This window comes from Rissa tridactyla, chromosome 9, assembly GCF_028500815.1.
Source record: "Rissa tridactyla isolate bRisTri1 chromosome 9, bRisTri1.patW.cur.20221130, whole genome shotgun sequence".
In the NCBI taxonomy this organism is placed as follows: Eukaryota; Metazoa; Chordata; class Aves; order Charadriiformes; family Laridae; genus Rissa; species Rissa tridactyla.
In genome coordinates, this window is record NC_071474.1 from 11,810,870 (window position 1) to 11,824,714 (window position 13,845).

Below are 13,845 nucleotides of genomic sequence, written 5' to 3' on the forward strand. Positions count from 1 at the left end.
GATGGACCCTGACAAAAAGATTTATGCCTCCTCTGTGTAAGCACCTGGTATGTTGGGGGAACATGTTAGAACATGACAATAGCTCCTTGCACTGGTACAACAGGTTACTGACTGTAATTCTCAACAAAGACAATAGATTCACATAACCACAACATTTAACACATTTATAAGAAGATTCAGTGTTACCTACAAAGACAAGACAACACTGTGTATGAGCTGGCGCTGGGAACCTGATTTCAGCAGCGCATGGCTCCCTGCTCACGTAACTGGCTGCGGTGGAGTCAGCTCATCCCCTCGAATATCCATGCTGTCTCAGTCAGACAGGCGAGTACTGTGACCTGATCCAGCCCATCAAGCACTGATGCCAAACAGGAGAAGGCAAAGGGCTTCCATATAAGGGGAGCAAGGAGTTGGGAGAGTTTAGAAGAAAAAGAAGGATCAAAAGGAAAATTTTGTAGTGCGATTCAACTCTCATCAACACAGCCTGCACGGTGCCGCCTTTGGCCCATTACCCCATAGTGTGAGAACAAAGCTAGATCCAAAAAGACAATTAAAAGGAAACCATACTATCTGGACAGGACATCTCTTCTTATGATTAACCTTTGGAAACCACAATAATTTGTCATCGAAGTTAAAAGTACAGTGAAACCCCAAGAGCATTCAGATGAACCAGGAATAGCCTCTGGCAGATGTACTGGCTACAGGAAAGCATTCAAGCTACGTACAGGAGATGATCAGTGTCTGGACATATTATCGTTTTTTGAAATATATGTTGTACCTTGAACAAAAAGGAAAATCCAATGAGATGAAGCTTGAATGCCCATTGGAGTATGCCCTGAGACAGCTCTGTGAACCATGCAATGAAGGAATCACCACAGTTAGTCCAGTTTTAGAGACTCCATTAGTAAATTAGAACAAGCAAGGTTATGGAACAGAATAGTCTAGGAGCTTGGGATCTCTTCGTAGAAAACATGAGATCTTTTTTACTGCGAATAGCATGATGCTTGTCTGAGCAGAGGCTTACTGCAGAGACTGTCTCGTTAGCTCACCTCTGGGCATAACAGGTAGTTGTCACTTGCATGGAAATGAAAACAGAAGTTAATGAACTAATTAATTCACTCAGTGTTTAAAAATCCCCCCTTCCTATCCCCCCTGCCCATGACTCCTGAGTAAACTATGTAGCAAGGCATCTGATTCCCCTGCGTCTCCGACTTCTGAGCACGTACACAGTGCTCCCTCTTCATACAGTTATCTTTGATGCAAAGCCACTGTGTGCTGGCTACCAACTCTACCTAAATCCATTATAAGCACCCTTTGTATAACATGCACCTTGCTTTAGCGTGCAAAACATTTGGTTCCCAAAAACACGATAGGATGGCTAGTGTAACCACTAACCAGACATGCTGGAATGCCTGGAAGTGTCCAAGATTAGTCATTTGGCAGCAGTCCTGGGGAAATGTAGCTTTACATATCCCGCTCTGGACAGAAAGGTTTAGTGCTTGGGGCCTTCTGGCAGGCCTGAACCCGTCTCCTTCCCTCGCAGAGCACAGTGTAGCTTAGATCAGCCGTGACTACGACAGCTAGAGCTGGCATGCAACTGCCATGAAAACCTGGGTCATTCACTTCGTCAAATCTGTCTCCAGCATATTCTTTGCTTCACCAAAAAAAGAAACCCAAAACAAAACAAACCCTTTCCTATGCTTGGCCTTGATATTTATTTTTTCTGGATAATTTCAGCTTCTGTGTCTGTCAAGTGAAAGGAAAATGCATGTGTCGCATATGCATCGATCAGAAATCTGGTGGGTGTTTGTTTATTATACGAGAGATCAAAGGTTGGAGAAATATTCTAATCTGAGGGCAACAAAAGAAGGTTACTGAAAAGCAGCATGCGTGCTCGTCAGCTATACAAATCAAGGCAAATGCAAGATTGCATTTAGGTGCTACAGAGCTGGCAGGGCTGAGAAGCAGCAACACTTCTTTGGTCACTGAAGCTCGATGCAGGACTGGCACGGACACATCCTATAAGAAGGGCCAGCACCTGCACCTCGCCGCACTTTTAACAGGAGATCCAGTTGCCTACACGTAAAGTAACGTAACCTATTTCTTACGCCACATCCACGCCGGGCAAGAGAGCACCGCGCAGAGCCTGTGCCGTCGCTTTGAGCATGCCAGCACATCCAAACCGGCAGCTGCACGGAGACGGCTCAGGAATCACTCGCAAGCAGCACAGCTGGAGCAGCGTGGCCTGGCTCCGGGGCTCGCTGCGCCTGACCCCCAAACAGACCGGTTTGCTGGAGCTCAGTGCTGGGCTGAGACAGAATCAGTCCCACCGGTTCAGGAGCTGCACGCTCACCACGAGACCACGCACCCGGGCATCACATTGTCGTGTGGGGCCACCGTGGCTTCAGCATTTCTGCGCAGAGCTGCAGAACATAAACCAGTTAAAACACGCAGAAACTGGCAGCTGTCTTTGTGTTTTTTGCATATTAAGCTGCAGAACCGGTGCCAAGTAAGTACTCCCGCACTCAGGACTGCACAGATGATATTGCTCCTTCAATGTATGACATTCATATACTGTTCCAACAGTGAAAGAAACCAGCACAACCGAATGGATGAATGGAAAAATGAATTGCTTCAAGTTGATTTAAGGAAGATATTTAGTCATGCATGGGAAGGAAAGAAAGAGAATAGGTGACCAAAATAGAATGAAGCAATTGGAAACAGCTGATGTTTGATGAAAAGAAAGATATTTTCTGGGGTGAGAAATTTAAAAGCCTTGAGTATTTTGAAAGGGAAAATTATGTATGACTTTTTAATCCTCTAAATGGTGCCAGGTTATCCAGAATCCACTCCAGAAAGGTTTCCGAAACAGTTTATTCTAGAACTAAGCCAAAATCTTCAGCCAACTCTGGAAAATCTTATTTAGAGTCAGACTAACGTTTTGTGAGCTCATGTCAATGTTGGAAAATTGCTCCATCTGAAAGCATGAGGGAATAGTTTTGCAAAGGAACCCCCTGCATTTTACCCGGGTTTTATGATTTCCAGTAAGAAAAGGCAGAAAAGGAAATGAAAATCCTTGATAGAAGAAAAAAAAATAAATAGAAGGGCTGAGCTGCATTTTCTGACAGAGCCATTATTGTCTTTCCATTTCACAAAGAGCAGACAAGTTTCATGCTGTACTGGAAGCAAGCGTAGGGGTTTCCTTTACATGAGCTTTACATTAGCGCACTTAGCATACAGACACAGAAGACGGTTCCTCAGTCCTGCCCACAGCACCTCATGACTACAAATGTGAGAAAACTCATTTTATTGCTCCAGCCAGTGTCCAAATCACACCAATTGCCATTAAAGATCTCTGCCAAAATGGCAGCTCAGACAGTGCAGGCACCCCCAACTAGCAGGAACTCAGGTGTCAAACCCCACAGGGCACGCGGGTGACACTGTTGTGGGCACCAACAAATGACTTTCCCATTGCAACCTTTTTTTAGGCTTCGTGCAAACTTTTGAGCACATTCAAGTCTGAGGCATCATAGTCATTCATGTTTCTGCGTCATCAGCTGCTCTTTATGTGCTATCAGTCCCTCTTTTTCTTTTTTTTTTTTTAAACCTGGCCAAAAAGATTAGCAGATAAATGACAGATACTACTTTGTCCCTTTAGTAAATCATTGGCAGACATGGATCAGCATTTTGAGATGTATGGACATAGGTAGGAAGCCAACCAGACAGTATATTACTACTTTTCATAACAAGTACTGATGTTTTGCTTCCATGACTGTCACAAGTAAGGCACAAGTAAGAAGTGTGCTGTAATAAGCAAATATAAAGTCAGACACTTGTGTCCACATAAAGCTATATGGAAGAAGAAAAGAGGAGCTATGTGAAATCTATGACACCCGAGAAATGCCGTATATGGAGTCCAAAGACAGTGTACGTTGCCAGCCTGGCAGAGAGGACATAGATACCCCAAACAGAAGCCTAAGAAAACAGAAAATCAGTAAGCATTAAGTTGATCCCCAAAATACAATTTTGGGGAGACCAGATCTGTTTGGAAATTCAAGCCAAATTTGGGAAATTATTGTGAACACAAACAAAAATTCAAAATAGAAATGTATAGCATATTCAAATATGCTTTGAGCAGAGGGGTTGGGCTAGATGATCTCCAGAGGTCCCTTCCAACCTCAACTATTCTATGATTCTGTGAAATGTTTTGCTTTGGTATTTTCTAAATGAAATGGTTTGGGTTTGATTTTTTTCTTTTCCAAAATGAAAGGGGACAAAAATAAACAGCTCATAAAGCAACATCAGGCATTCTGTTTGGGACTGAATAAAAACTTTTTGCAAAATTTAAGAATTTTCCTCCTAAACCCCCTCAATTTTCTCCAAAGGAAACTCTGCTTTTAGTTTCATTAGACCTATGTTTATTTTTCATATTTGAGGGGGAGGGCTCAGAGAGCAAATCAAAAAACTCACCATTCATCCAGCTCTGCTCCCAACTCCTATTTTCTTATTCACAGGGGGAAAACTGCAAAGATATTGAACCCTATCAGCTGTACCCCAGTTTCTTCAGGGCCGAAGGTGCAGAGCAGGCATCTCTGCAGCCAACAATAACAAACACTAACACCAACTTTGTACGTTTCCATGGCCATGGTGCCCCAGAGACTTCCTCTTTCATCCACGCGCTCCTCCCCTCCAAAGCCACCTCGTCACCTTCTCTCTGAGGTTGGGGAAGGAGGGACAGTGCAGATACACCCATTTCCCAATAGATTTTGTTCCAAGGGGGAAGAAGAAGAAAGAAAGAAAAAAAAAAAAAGGTGTTTCCGCTCTTTCCTTCTTTCCCCACCTTTCTTGTTTCCCCAGGTCTATTTACCCATCCTGTGTGGTTACTGGTGGAAGAGAAACTATTTGGTTAGAGAGCGGAGAGAAGCAGCACAGGGAGTACTGTTGCACAACCAGCAGCCACCAGGATCAAGCTGGTGTCCCCGGGGCTGTACAGGCAAGGCAGAGCAATATTTCCTATAAACACTAAAAACGCCTGCACTTGAGCCTTGTGCTGGCATGGGAGTACATGACACCGGCAGATCACCTACACCAGAGACTGACTCGAGTCCTTTTGGGGTCAATGACAGCTTCGGCTGACCACATGCTCATGACCAGCACTGCAAAAGGTGCTGCAGAGGTTGGAAGGACTGGCCGGGGGTTGGAGGGGCACCCCAGGAACATCCTGGGGGCAAAGGGAAGCGGGGTCTGACTGCCTACAGGCTGAACGGCAGCCAGGTGTCCTCTCCATGCCACGTGCCCATTTATGTCCCAGGCACATTCGCTAGTACTCAGTGCCCTAACTACGCCTGAGACCTCAGCAGTGTGACCCCACAATGCACAGTAAATCTGCTCCACTATAAACCAGCTTTTGCCAAGGTAGGCAGGGCCCAGGGGACCATTTACCTGTTTTAATACTAAGGGTCTTGAAGTTATCAGCTAAACTTCTGGCTCTTCATAGTATTTCAGGCTGTGATACAGCAAACTTTTTCTGAATAAAAATTATTATTAGTAAGGCTTTTATTACTCTCATTAAGAAAATGCCCAACCTGTCAATTAAAAAAACGTACATTTCAAAATCCCAAATTCTTTTTTGGTTTTGGTTGGTTGGTTGGTTGCAGGGTTTTTTTCTTCTCTTAGCTCCAATCATCCCATGCCCCTCACCTTCCCTTTCCTACTGGCAGGAACAAAAAGGAAAAGCAAGTGCGCGGAGTGGGCAACAGAGCCCACAAAGTCACCTTCTCTACCCAAAACAAGCTGTTCCTGGCCCTGCAGCACATTGCCGTGCCACTAGAGAGAAGCTGTTTTGCTGTGTGTCCTGCCAAAGGTCCTGACTGTAGTCATGTAGGAATCAGCCCACTCGACTCTTGAGGCTACGATCGCAAGTTTCCTTCTGGCTCATCTAGTCTACAAAGAAAAGCAAGCCAGGGTCTGGCTGTGCGCCCCGAGAAGAGGTGTCTGGAGAACTGCTTTCACTTGACTACATGGTTAACTCTAATTCTCCATGCGCCCTGTTAATTGTAAGGAATAAACGGTTAGGCCTGTGATCCGTACCTGCTACAAGCCACGGGAGTCGATTTGCAGCCCGATTCTCAGGACAGCGCTCGTACACGCATCAGGGGAAAACGTCGAACCCCCATCACACTCAGAGACCTGCTGCTGGTAAAATACCACTGCTGTACATTTACGCAATACCACTGTTTCGCCCCTTTTATCAAAAAATCTCAGACTGCTGCTGCAAACACGAAAAGAGTTTCACTGCACCTTGGAGGGAGGTCGAGGTGGGTACAAACGGGGGAAACAAGCAAGAAGTGTGAAAAATGCCAGCCTTAGGGAGGGGAGACAATGGAGTTCAGCTCGTCATATTAGCACTTGTTTGCTCACACAGCAACACTTCAGTATAAAGAAAACCAAATCTCCATTATAAACTCACATTTTTGGACTAGGCTTCTGCATGTTAATTCCTATTGATTGACATGTGGAACAGCACACTTTGATCATCTTGTTAATCAGGTATTCTTGCAGCAGTACGTGACGCAGTTTAAATAAGCCAGGTTAAGTCCTTGTGTACACAAGGAAGCTATTATACAAAAAGGCAATGATGAAACTACTTTTTGCAAGAAGTAACCAGAGATTGAGTGCCTTATATGCTTTGGAAAATTTCAGTTCATTTATATCATTTTTCATGACTTTCTGTTTAGCATGACATGGTGTTGTCCCCCCAGCCGTGACCGGTTTGGCTTGAAAGTCAAGATTTTGCAAGCCAGACTAGTGAAACTCCCTGAGGCTCTAAGCTTGCAGGGAACTCATTAGCAGGTACCTCCATTTCGAGGGGGCATCTCCTTTATATAGAATGTTTTGGTTATTCAAAATACTGACGGATCTTGAGGCTATTGCTTAGAGGCGCAGCAGTTCTTGGCGGACAGGACTGCTGAGATACTGAGGACCCGTAGCATGCTCCAGAGAAAAAGGTCCTTCCTCCCGGAGGCACCAAAGGAGGAGACCCCAGCACTGCCACAGAGGAGGAGCCCCGGTACCAAACCAGGCTGCCCAGCCCCAGATGGGCACTTCGCTGCACGGCTGACCCTGTTGCCCAACCTCCCAACAGAACTGCATTTGCAAAAGCATCTGATTTGCAGAAATACTGATCAGTCCCGGCTCCTACTGATATCAGCAGGGACTACAAGCACTGGGACACCGAAAAGTCAGAGCAATGTCACCAGCTCCTGCCTTTCCCTCCCCCATTTATGAGTGTGGCTCAGCCTCTTAGGGACCATAACTGTGTCTTTATGAAGCCCTTGGATGGGTTTTACTGCAAAACAAAGCTAAGAATGAACATGCACGATTACACCGAGACAATAGCCTAAACTTAACAATCGCTTCCTGTAATTGTCTGAGGCAGCCTGTAGAACGAAGAATCGTCTCATGATAAATCCTTGTTGGTCATTTACCATCATTAATCTATACTGTCAGAATGAATTAGGTGCAGAGGAGCATGTTAATTACAATGCAGATGACACTCTAGCTTTAATTATCATGACTTCAAAGTAAACAGCATCAATTAATCGACCTCCGTCACCATAAATGGCTGTTGGAGGAAAGCGCTATTCAGCTGACGGGATTGACGTCCAGCTTGCAGGGTCTGCAGTTACAAGGCTGGCATTATATCATTACTTTTCCAAATTGCTCTCTATTTCTATCCACATTAGTCAGGTCTATGGGATACTTTTTCCACTGCCTATGACATGCCTTAAATTAGGGGTGACCAATTTTGTCAATATGTAGTGACCTAGCTTTATTTATAGAACACTTCAGATTAAACAGCAAAAGGTCCCACTGTCCTTTTATGCCTTTTCATTTTGCATTTAACAGCTACTTATTCATTTTACTTACCAACTAGGGCTATGTTTTTATAGCTTGTGGTTCCCATTTCAATATTATTTTATGCCATTTTCTGGAGGGCTAGGATTATGGAATAAACCTAAACACCTGGACAGTTTGTAAGGCACCGGGTAAGATAGCAGTGTTGCAAAGGCCCCCACATCCCATCGGACAAACGTAACCCTTTTGTTACTGTAGGATCTGAGATAAAAACTCTTAAACCCCATCAGATTCCTCCTGAGATTCTCCATGTGAATCCCAGCAGGAACACTGACCTCTCGCTCTGGCTGTTATCAGCGTGCAGAGGAGAACAGATAAAGTTGTTCTCCATATCTCCTGCAGACAGGACGAGAGGGAGGTGGGCTCACAGAGCATGGAGACAGCATGGTAGGAAGAAAGACTCTAATGCTGAAGCGATCAAAGCGTTGGAGAGGGCTGCCCAGCGAGGCTGAGGGGTCTCCAGTGGCAGAGGCTTTAAGAAGCCGGGGCATCCACTGCAGAGCCCAGGGCTTGCACAGCCTATGGGGTGCTGGGCATCGCTCCGGCGTGTTTCCTGCTGCTTGATACACCTTGTGAAAAAACACCCTCAATTTTCCCCGAAACTGGTGTGCAAAATGCAAAAGCCTGAGAAGATACAAGTAGCCTGTGAAATGTCCTGCTTTGCTCCCTCAAGGGAGAGCAAACCAAGGAAATAAGGAGTTACAGAAATAAACCAATAAAGTAAAATTAAGGTGGAGAATTTAATCACTCAGGAGACAGGAAATTCAAGGCTATGGTACCCATGGCAACTACTATTTGTCCACAGAGTATGGAACATTAACCTTAACTCCATATGCGGAAACAGAAAAAAATTATGGGACATATCACGTATGAATGCATATTTCATGCAGAAGGTACTCTGCGAGGGCTACTGTGGAGGCAATAATTAAATTTCCTGACTGCAAAGCAGGTAGGTTCATGCACAAGCAGCTCTTCTGAGACACGAGCTAACGTCACCAGACAGAGCTCCCAGCTCATCCCCACAGTTTAGGCAGGGAAGATTCAAGGTCTCGGTTTGGCCATAGTTTCACGTCCTGCCTTATAAGCTTCCGGCTGCTGTACAGATTTTGTTTTGCAAATTGCCATCTGTTGATTTAGGGAATGTTGTGATGTTTCTTTCGGTTGTTTGAGTCAACAAGAATTCTGCATTTCTTGTATGTTTTCCTTTGAAGCGACTAAAGCAACATTCATTGTTCAACAAGGCAGAAGTCCAGTCCCTGCTGGGTGATCAGTTTATTTGAAGGTGAGAACCAGATTATTGCCGAGTTAGACAGCAAACAAGTTATCAAAACCTGAGAGAGTTTTGCGCTTGTCTTGAGCTGAATTTTAACCCCGGGCTGGGTGCTGAGGAGTCGGATTACTTACGGAAAGAGCCAAAACCAAAGCCAGCCAAAGAGACAGTAACCCTATGGAAGGAACTGTTGTCCTTGAAGTTTCAGTTTTTACATGATCTTGGACAATTGCTGACTGGCATATCTATTTTTGCTAAAATTCGGCAGACAAGAATTTACGAATATAGAAACCAACAGCAGAAAGATAACAGCTGAGAAGACTAACTGCAAGCTATTTAAAGAAAAATTGGTTTAATAAAAATTACTTCTCTCTTTTGTCTCCGCCATGGGACATGGAAGCAGACAGTCTGCTTGGTTATGACACACACAGAGCCTGAATTCGGAAGCGCCACGTGCCATCTCCTCTCAGGGCCAGGTTGAGGAGAGGCAGAGTCCCTTCGTACCACAGCCCCGAGGGAAGGAGGTGTCTCCCTGCTGGGGCTCTGCTGCTCCCCAGCACAGCCCTGCTGCACACCTTCCCCGGGTGAAAACACTTGGATTTAGGTAGAAATGGGCCTGAGCAGGGATCTTGGGCCCTGGTGCCTTAGGAAAAACTTGTGTCGGGGCAGCATGCCGCGTACCAGTGCTTGCAGGCAGCCAAATGCAGCGCCCAGCATCTCCCCCATCAAAGCTTTCAGCAGGAGCAGGGCCAGGCTCCAACCCAGCCCATTGCTCTTAGTGAAGCGATTTAACACATCCACAGCACCACCCGGCGTAGCTCAGGTCTGACCTCTGTCACCACTTCACAGGCTGACAGGACGAGGCCAAAATCCAGCCATGCACACGGAGCGGCCGCTGGAGTCAATGGCGCAGCTCGGAGGGCTGTGTGCCACGGGTGCCTTTGCAGGTTCCCTGTCCCCGTGCGGCGGGTTTGGGCAGCTCTGCACGACCACAGCTGGGGGGCTGTTTGCTCAGATGGGGCTCCCTGCAGAGGGAAGGCTGAAACGCAGTCTCTCCTCCCGAGCAGCAGCATCCTCGTGCAGCACTGCGCCAGAGGGCTTCCATCCAGTAGTTCTGGACTTATTTTACTGAGTCAAGGCTACGTTTATCTAGCAGCAATTCAAAGCGAGGAGACCTCCCACTGCCGAGAAGATTGGCGTTTCTTTCACCTGCGCTTCAAAATAAGGGTGCTCACACGAATCCCTCTGCCAGAAAACCCTCCCAGGGCTGTCCCAGACCACAGTCCCAGACAGGCAGCCCCAGGACACTGGTTCACACCTGTAACCTGGAGATGCGGCGAGCAGAAAGCAGTGGTGCCTCTCCGTGGCTGACTTAGAGGTCAGGCTTGCCCTGGCGGGCAGGCACCGTGCCCTGTGGGCCACCCACACGCGCAAGTCCACATTCTGCCCACGCTGCTCCTCCTTGCCAAAGTCTGAAAACCTCGAAGTTCGCTCCCAATTGGAGGCTGATGGCCTCGCACCAGCAACAGTCAGCTCACAGGTTTGAAACTCCCCACAGGACAAAAAAAGCCAGAAAGATACCGTTTTTCCTTAAGGAAAACAAGTATAAAGCAGATACCCACTGAGGGTCACACAAGAGCAGTGCCAGGGTCAGATCGGCTGATTAAGAGCCATGTCGTTACGCCAGCATCCTTCACACGACATCCTGTTCCAGAGGAGGGGAGGACTCCCACCGGCAGCGCTGCCCTTTGCTCCTACAGCCACAGGCACTCTCCTCCAGCAGCATTTGCCGTCCCTAGTGCAAACCCCACACCAGGCTCTCGAGGGCTGGGCTGGAATTACCGACCTCATTTACAGAGAGCTGTTAGTAACCTTGGACTCTTCTTCCTGTAAGAGTCTTCGATATGAGCTATTCCTCACCAGGGAGAAATCAGGATTTGATACTGCACAGCAACGAACAGCTGAACAAGTCAAATCTTGAAAAATTGCTGCATGTTTTCACAGAAGTCATGGTATAGAATCCATCAGGTTCAGGAATTAATCTGGCCAGACGCCACCACAGTATCTATATGCGGACCTGAGTTAAGGCAGGTTTGAACGCTACTGAAAAATCCCACCCGCCAAACGATTCCCATTTCTGAATCTCTGACCTGCTGCTTACGGAAAGGGAAAGAAGTGCAGCGATGAGGTAAATGTGTTTATGAATGCAGTACTGTTACCTTTCTACTCTAACAGCTTATGGTAATGACTTTACCACCCAGATTTATTGCTAATCAAGATCAGCAGTAGGGGAGGAGGAATCATTTCTGCCACAAAGTTTGTGCTAAGCCAAGACATTGTTTTTTCCTCCTCACATGAAAGCCACAGCCCAGGCAGATTTACCGGTTAGAAGTATCCCTCTTCTAGGGGTTTGCTCTCATTTCTCACAAGTGCTCACGCTTTACCTGGCGCCTCTTCTGCAGGGCAGCAAGCGCAGGCCGAGCTGCAGCGGAGCGGCAAAGTGGAAGCATTCAGCAAGCTTCGCTGAACTCCTGTTGGAAGAGTTTCCTCAAAAGCAGCACAAGCTACTTCGCCAGCTAATCTTTCCAGCCTGCAGTTACAGAGCAAAGCGTGGCTGTGGACCTGTGTCAAAGGTACATTTGTTAACACGCTTCCCCCGGAGTGCTAATTAACATTTACATCAAGTACTATGAGAGTGAAAAAGCTTCAACACAAACACACCGCAGGGAAATGCAAGGAGCAAATTCCCTCTCCCCCCGGATGCAGCGTACTGTTTGCCCTTCAGGAGCTGGTGAAAATCCAGTTTGTTTTGTAATCTTCTGTTCTCTAAAATCAGATATTTCTTCAAGTTAATAACTAACCAGCTTCTTTTTATTTAAAAACCTACAAGTGCATTTAAAATTCTATGAAAGCAAGGCCCTGCTGGCACTGGCGCGAGCCAGCCCGTGCAAATGTCTCCGTGCTGAGTCGCAGCACAGGTGCTCCCCACTCTTAATTACAGAAAATGACAATATTTTATGATTTTATAATAAACATAAACAAAAGAACATCAACACACTTTCGCTTGCATCTTGAAACAAGATTGAACCCTCTCTTAAACTAAACACTAAGATAGGGAACACAAACACAAATATTTGTAGCCGGATCTTCAATTGCCACATTTTGGGATGCCAACAAAGAGGCTCTAATGAGTAACATTTGTACCCACAATAAGATGCAGACAAAATTATTTGCAAACACAAATTTGCACTTGAAAAAACGCGAAGGCAGTTGCTGAAGGGCTGGTTGATGAGCTATTCTGATTATTATTTCTCAATACTTATTGAGAAAAATGTGCTATCACATTGAAGTAAAATTTTTAAGACTGCAACCAATATAACTAAAATATGGTTGAAAAAATCGTTTCGGTTTTTCCCGGGGGGTGTGGAGGGGGGCGTGGGTAAATCCAGTTTTTAAAGGAAAAACTAGAAAATCCCAGATTTACAGAAGGAAAATCATATTCTATGAGCCATGAAAGAGTAGTATGTAAAATTTCACCTATTCTGTGAACTTTTAGGCCATGAGAGAGTGCATATTATTTTTCAATGGATTCTCTCCTTACACAACCATGCATCCTGCCCCGGCTCCCATGAACGCAAATCTCAGTGTCTTAAAAAGTGCCAGTATTCTTGAAACAAGGCTCACTTGCAGATGTAGAAAAACTTGACTGAACAAGGGGTACAGCTGCACGCTACTTCCAGAAATCAGTCTCTAACTCTCCGCCTCCACAGAAATCAGGATCCAAGATGAATAATACATACTATGAAAATACAGACGTTTTGATTGCAAACTGCTCTAGAGTTCTGTGAACATATTTTGTTATTGTTGCCTACTTGCCAAATATTTGGGGTGAATAATTTTCAGCCTCAGTGTTTACAAACTGCTCTCATTGTTTTGTCCTTTTTTCTTTTTTTTTTTTTCTGAGTGTTTCTTGCTTCTGCCTTTTAACTGGATATCCAACTTTGTAAACAAGAAAATAAAAATAGCAAACAGCAAATGCAACAGCGATGCACATTTTGCACATTTTTGTTGGAGATACTCGGGTGAAGGAACCCTCAGCGCTAATGAGAACGGCTGCCTGGGCAGTGCCATGGGAGATGCACCAAGTGATCAATGCCGAGCAGATGTTCCAACAGGACAAGGTGACCGTGTTTCTTTCGCTTGACCAGCTCTTGAAACCAAACATATTTTCATTAGATACACACGTTTCCGTATTCACTAAGAATATTTTTTGAATGAGTCGCAAACACTCAGATATTTTGCATGTTGCCAGTTTCCTAAATTTTCCGTCTTAATTTCCAGTAACTCCTATCAAGAAAAAGCAATTCTGAGCTAAAAATCTAAGCTGGCTGGCACATTCCTGACATCATCTCCCAGACACCCTTTCTCCAAAGCACGAGCATCTGGACTGAAATCCTGGCTTCAGCACGGGCAATAGAAAACCTTCCACCAGTCCCCTCCAAAACTCACAGAGCCAAAAACACCCAGTATTTTTTGGGAAACCAAAATGGAGGTAGAATGCTCGACTCCCAAAATACTAATAGTTTAATTTCATGTAACAGGATGAGATTAATATAAACATGCTAACCTGTCCAAATTGGAAATCTTTCAAATTTCAA

The 13,845-nt window shown here is 45.4% G+C and overlaps 1 protein-coding gene and 1 long non-coding RNA gene across 3 annotated transcripts in view; one reads left to right on the forward strand and one right to left on the reverse strand.

The window, feature by feature from the left end:
- PDE8A (phosphodiesterase 8A) overlaps positions 1 to 13,845 on the reverse strand; it is a 169,110-nt gene that overhangs the window by 154,137 nt on the left and 1,128 nt on the right. Inside the window, exon 1 of one of the 2 annotated variants that reach the window (XM_054215152.1) lies at positions 11,632 to 12,543. The exons of the other annotated variant lie outside the window; for it this stretch is intronic. Coding sequence (XP_054071127.1) covers positions 11,632 to 11,697 — 66 coding nt within the window. The 5' untranslated portion in view covers positions 11,698 to 12,543. Of the gene's footprint in view, positions 1 to 11,631; positions 12,544 to 13,845 lie in introns of those variants that run through there. 2 annotated transcript variants of the gene reach the window in all.
- On the forward strand, positions 10,979 to 13,617 carry LOC128915162 (uncharacterized). Its single transcript, XR_008468545.1, has 3 exons — positions 10,979 to 11,375; positions 11,650 to 11,820; positions 12,744 to 13,617. It is a non-coding gene; the product is annotated as an uncharacterized LOC128915162 (long non-coding RNA).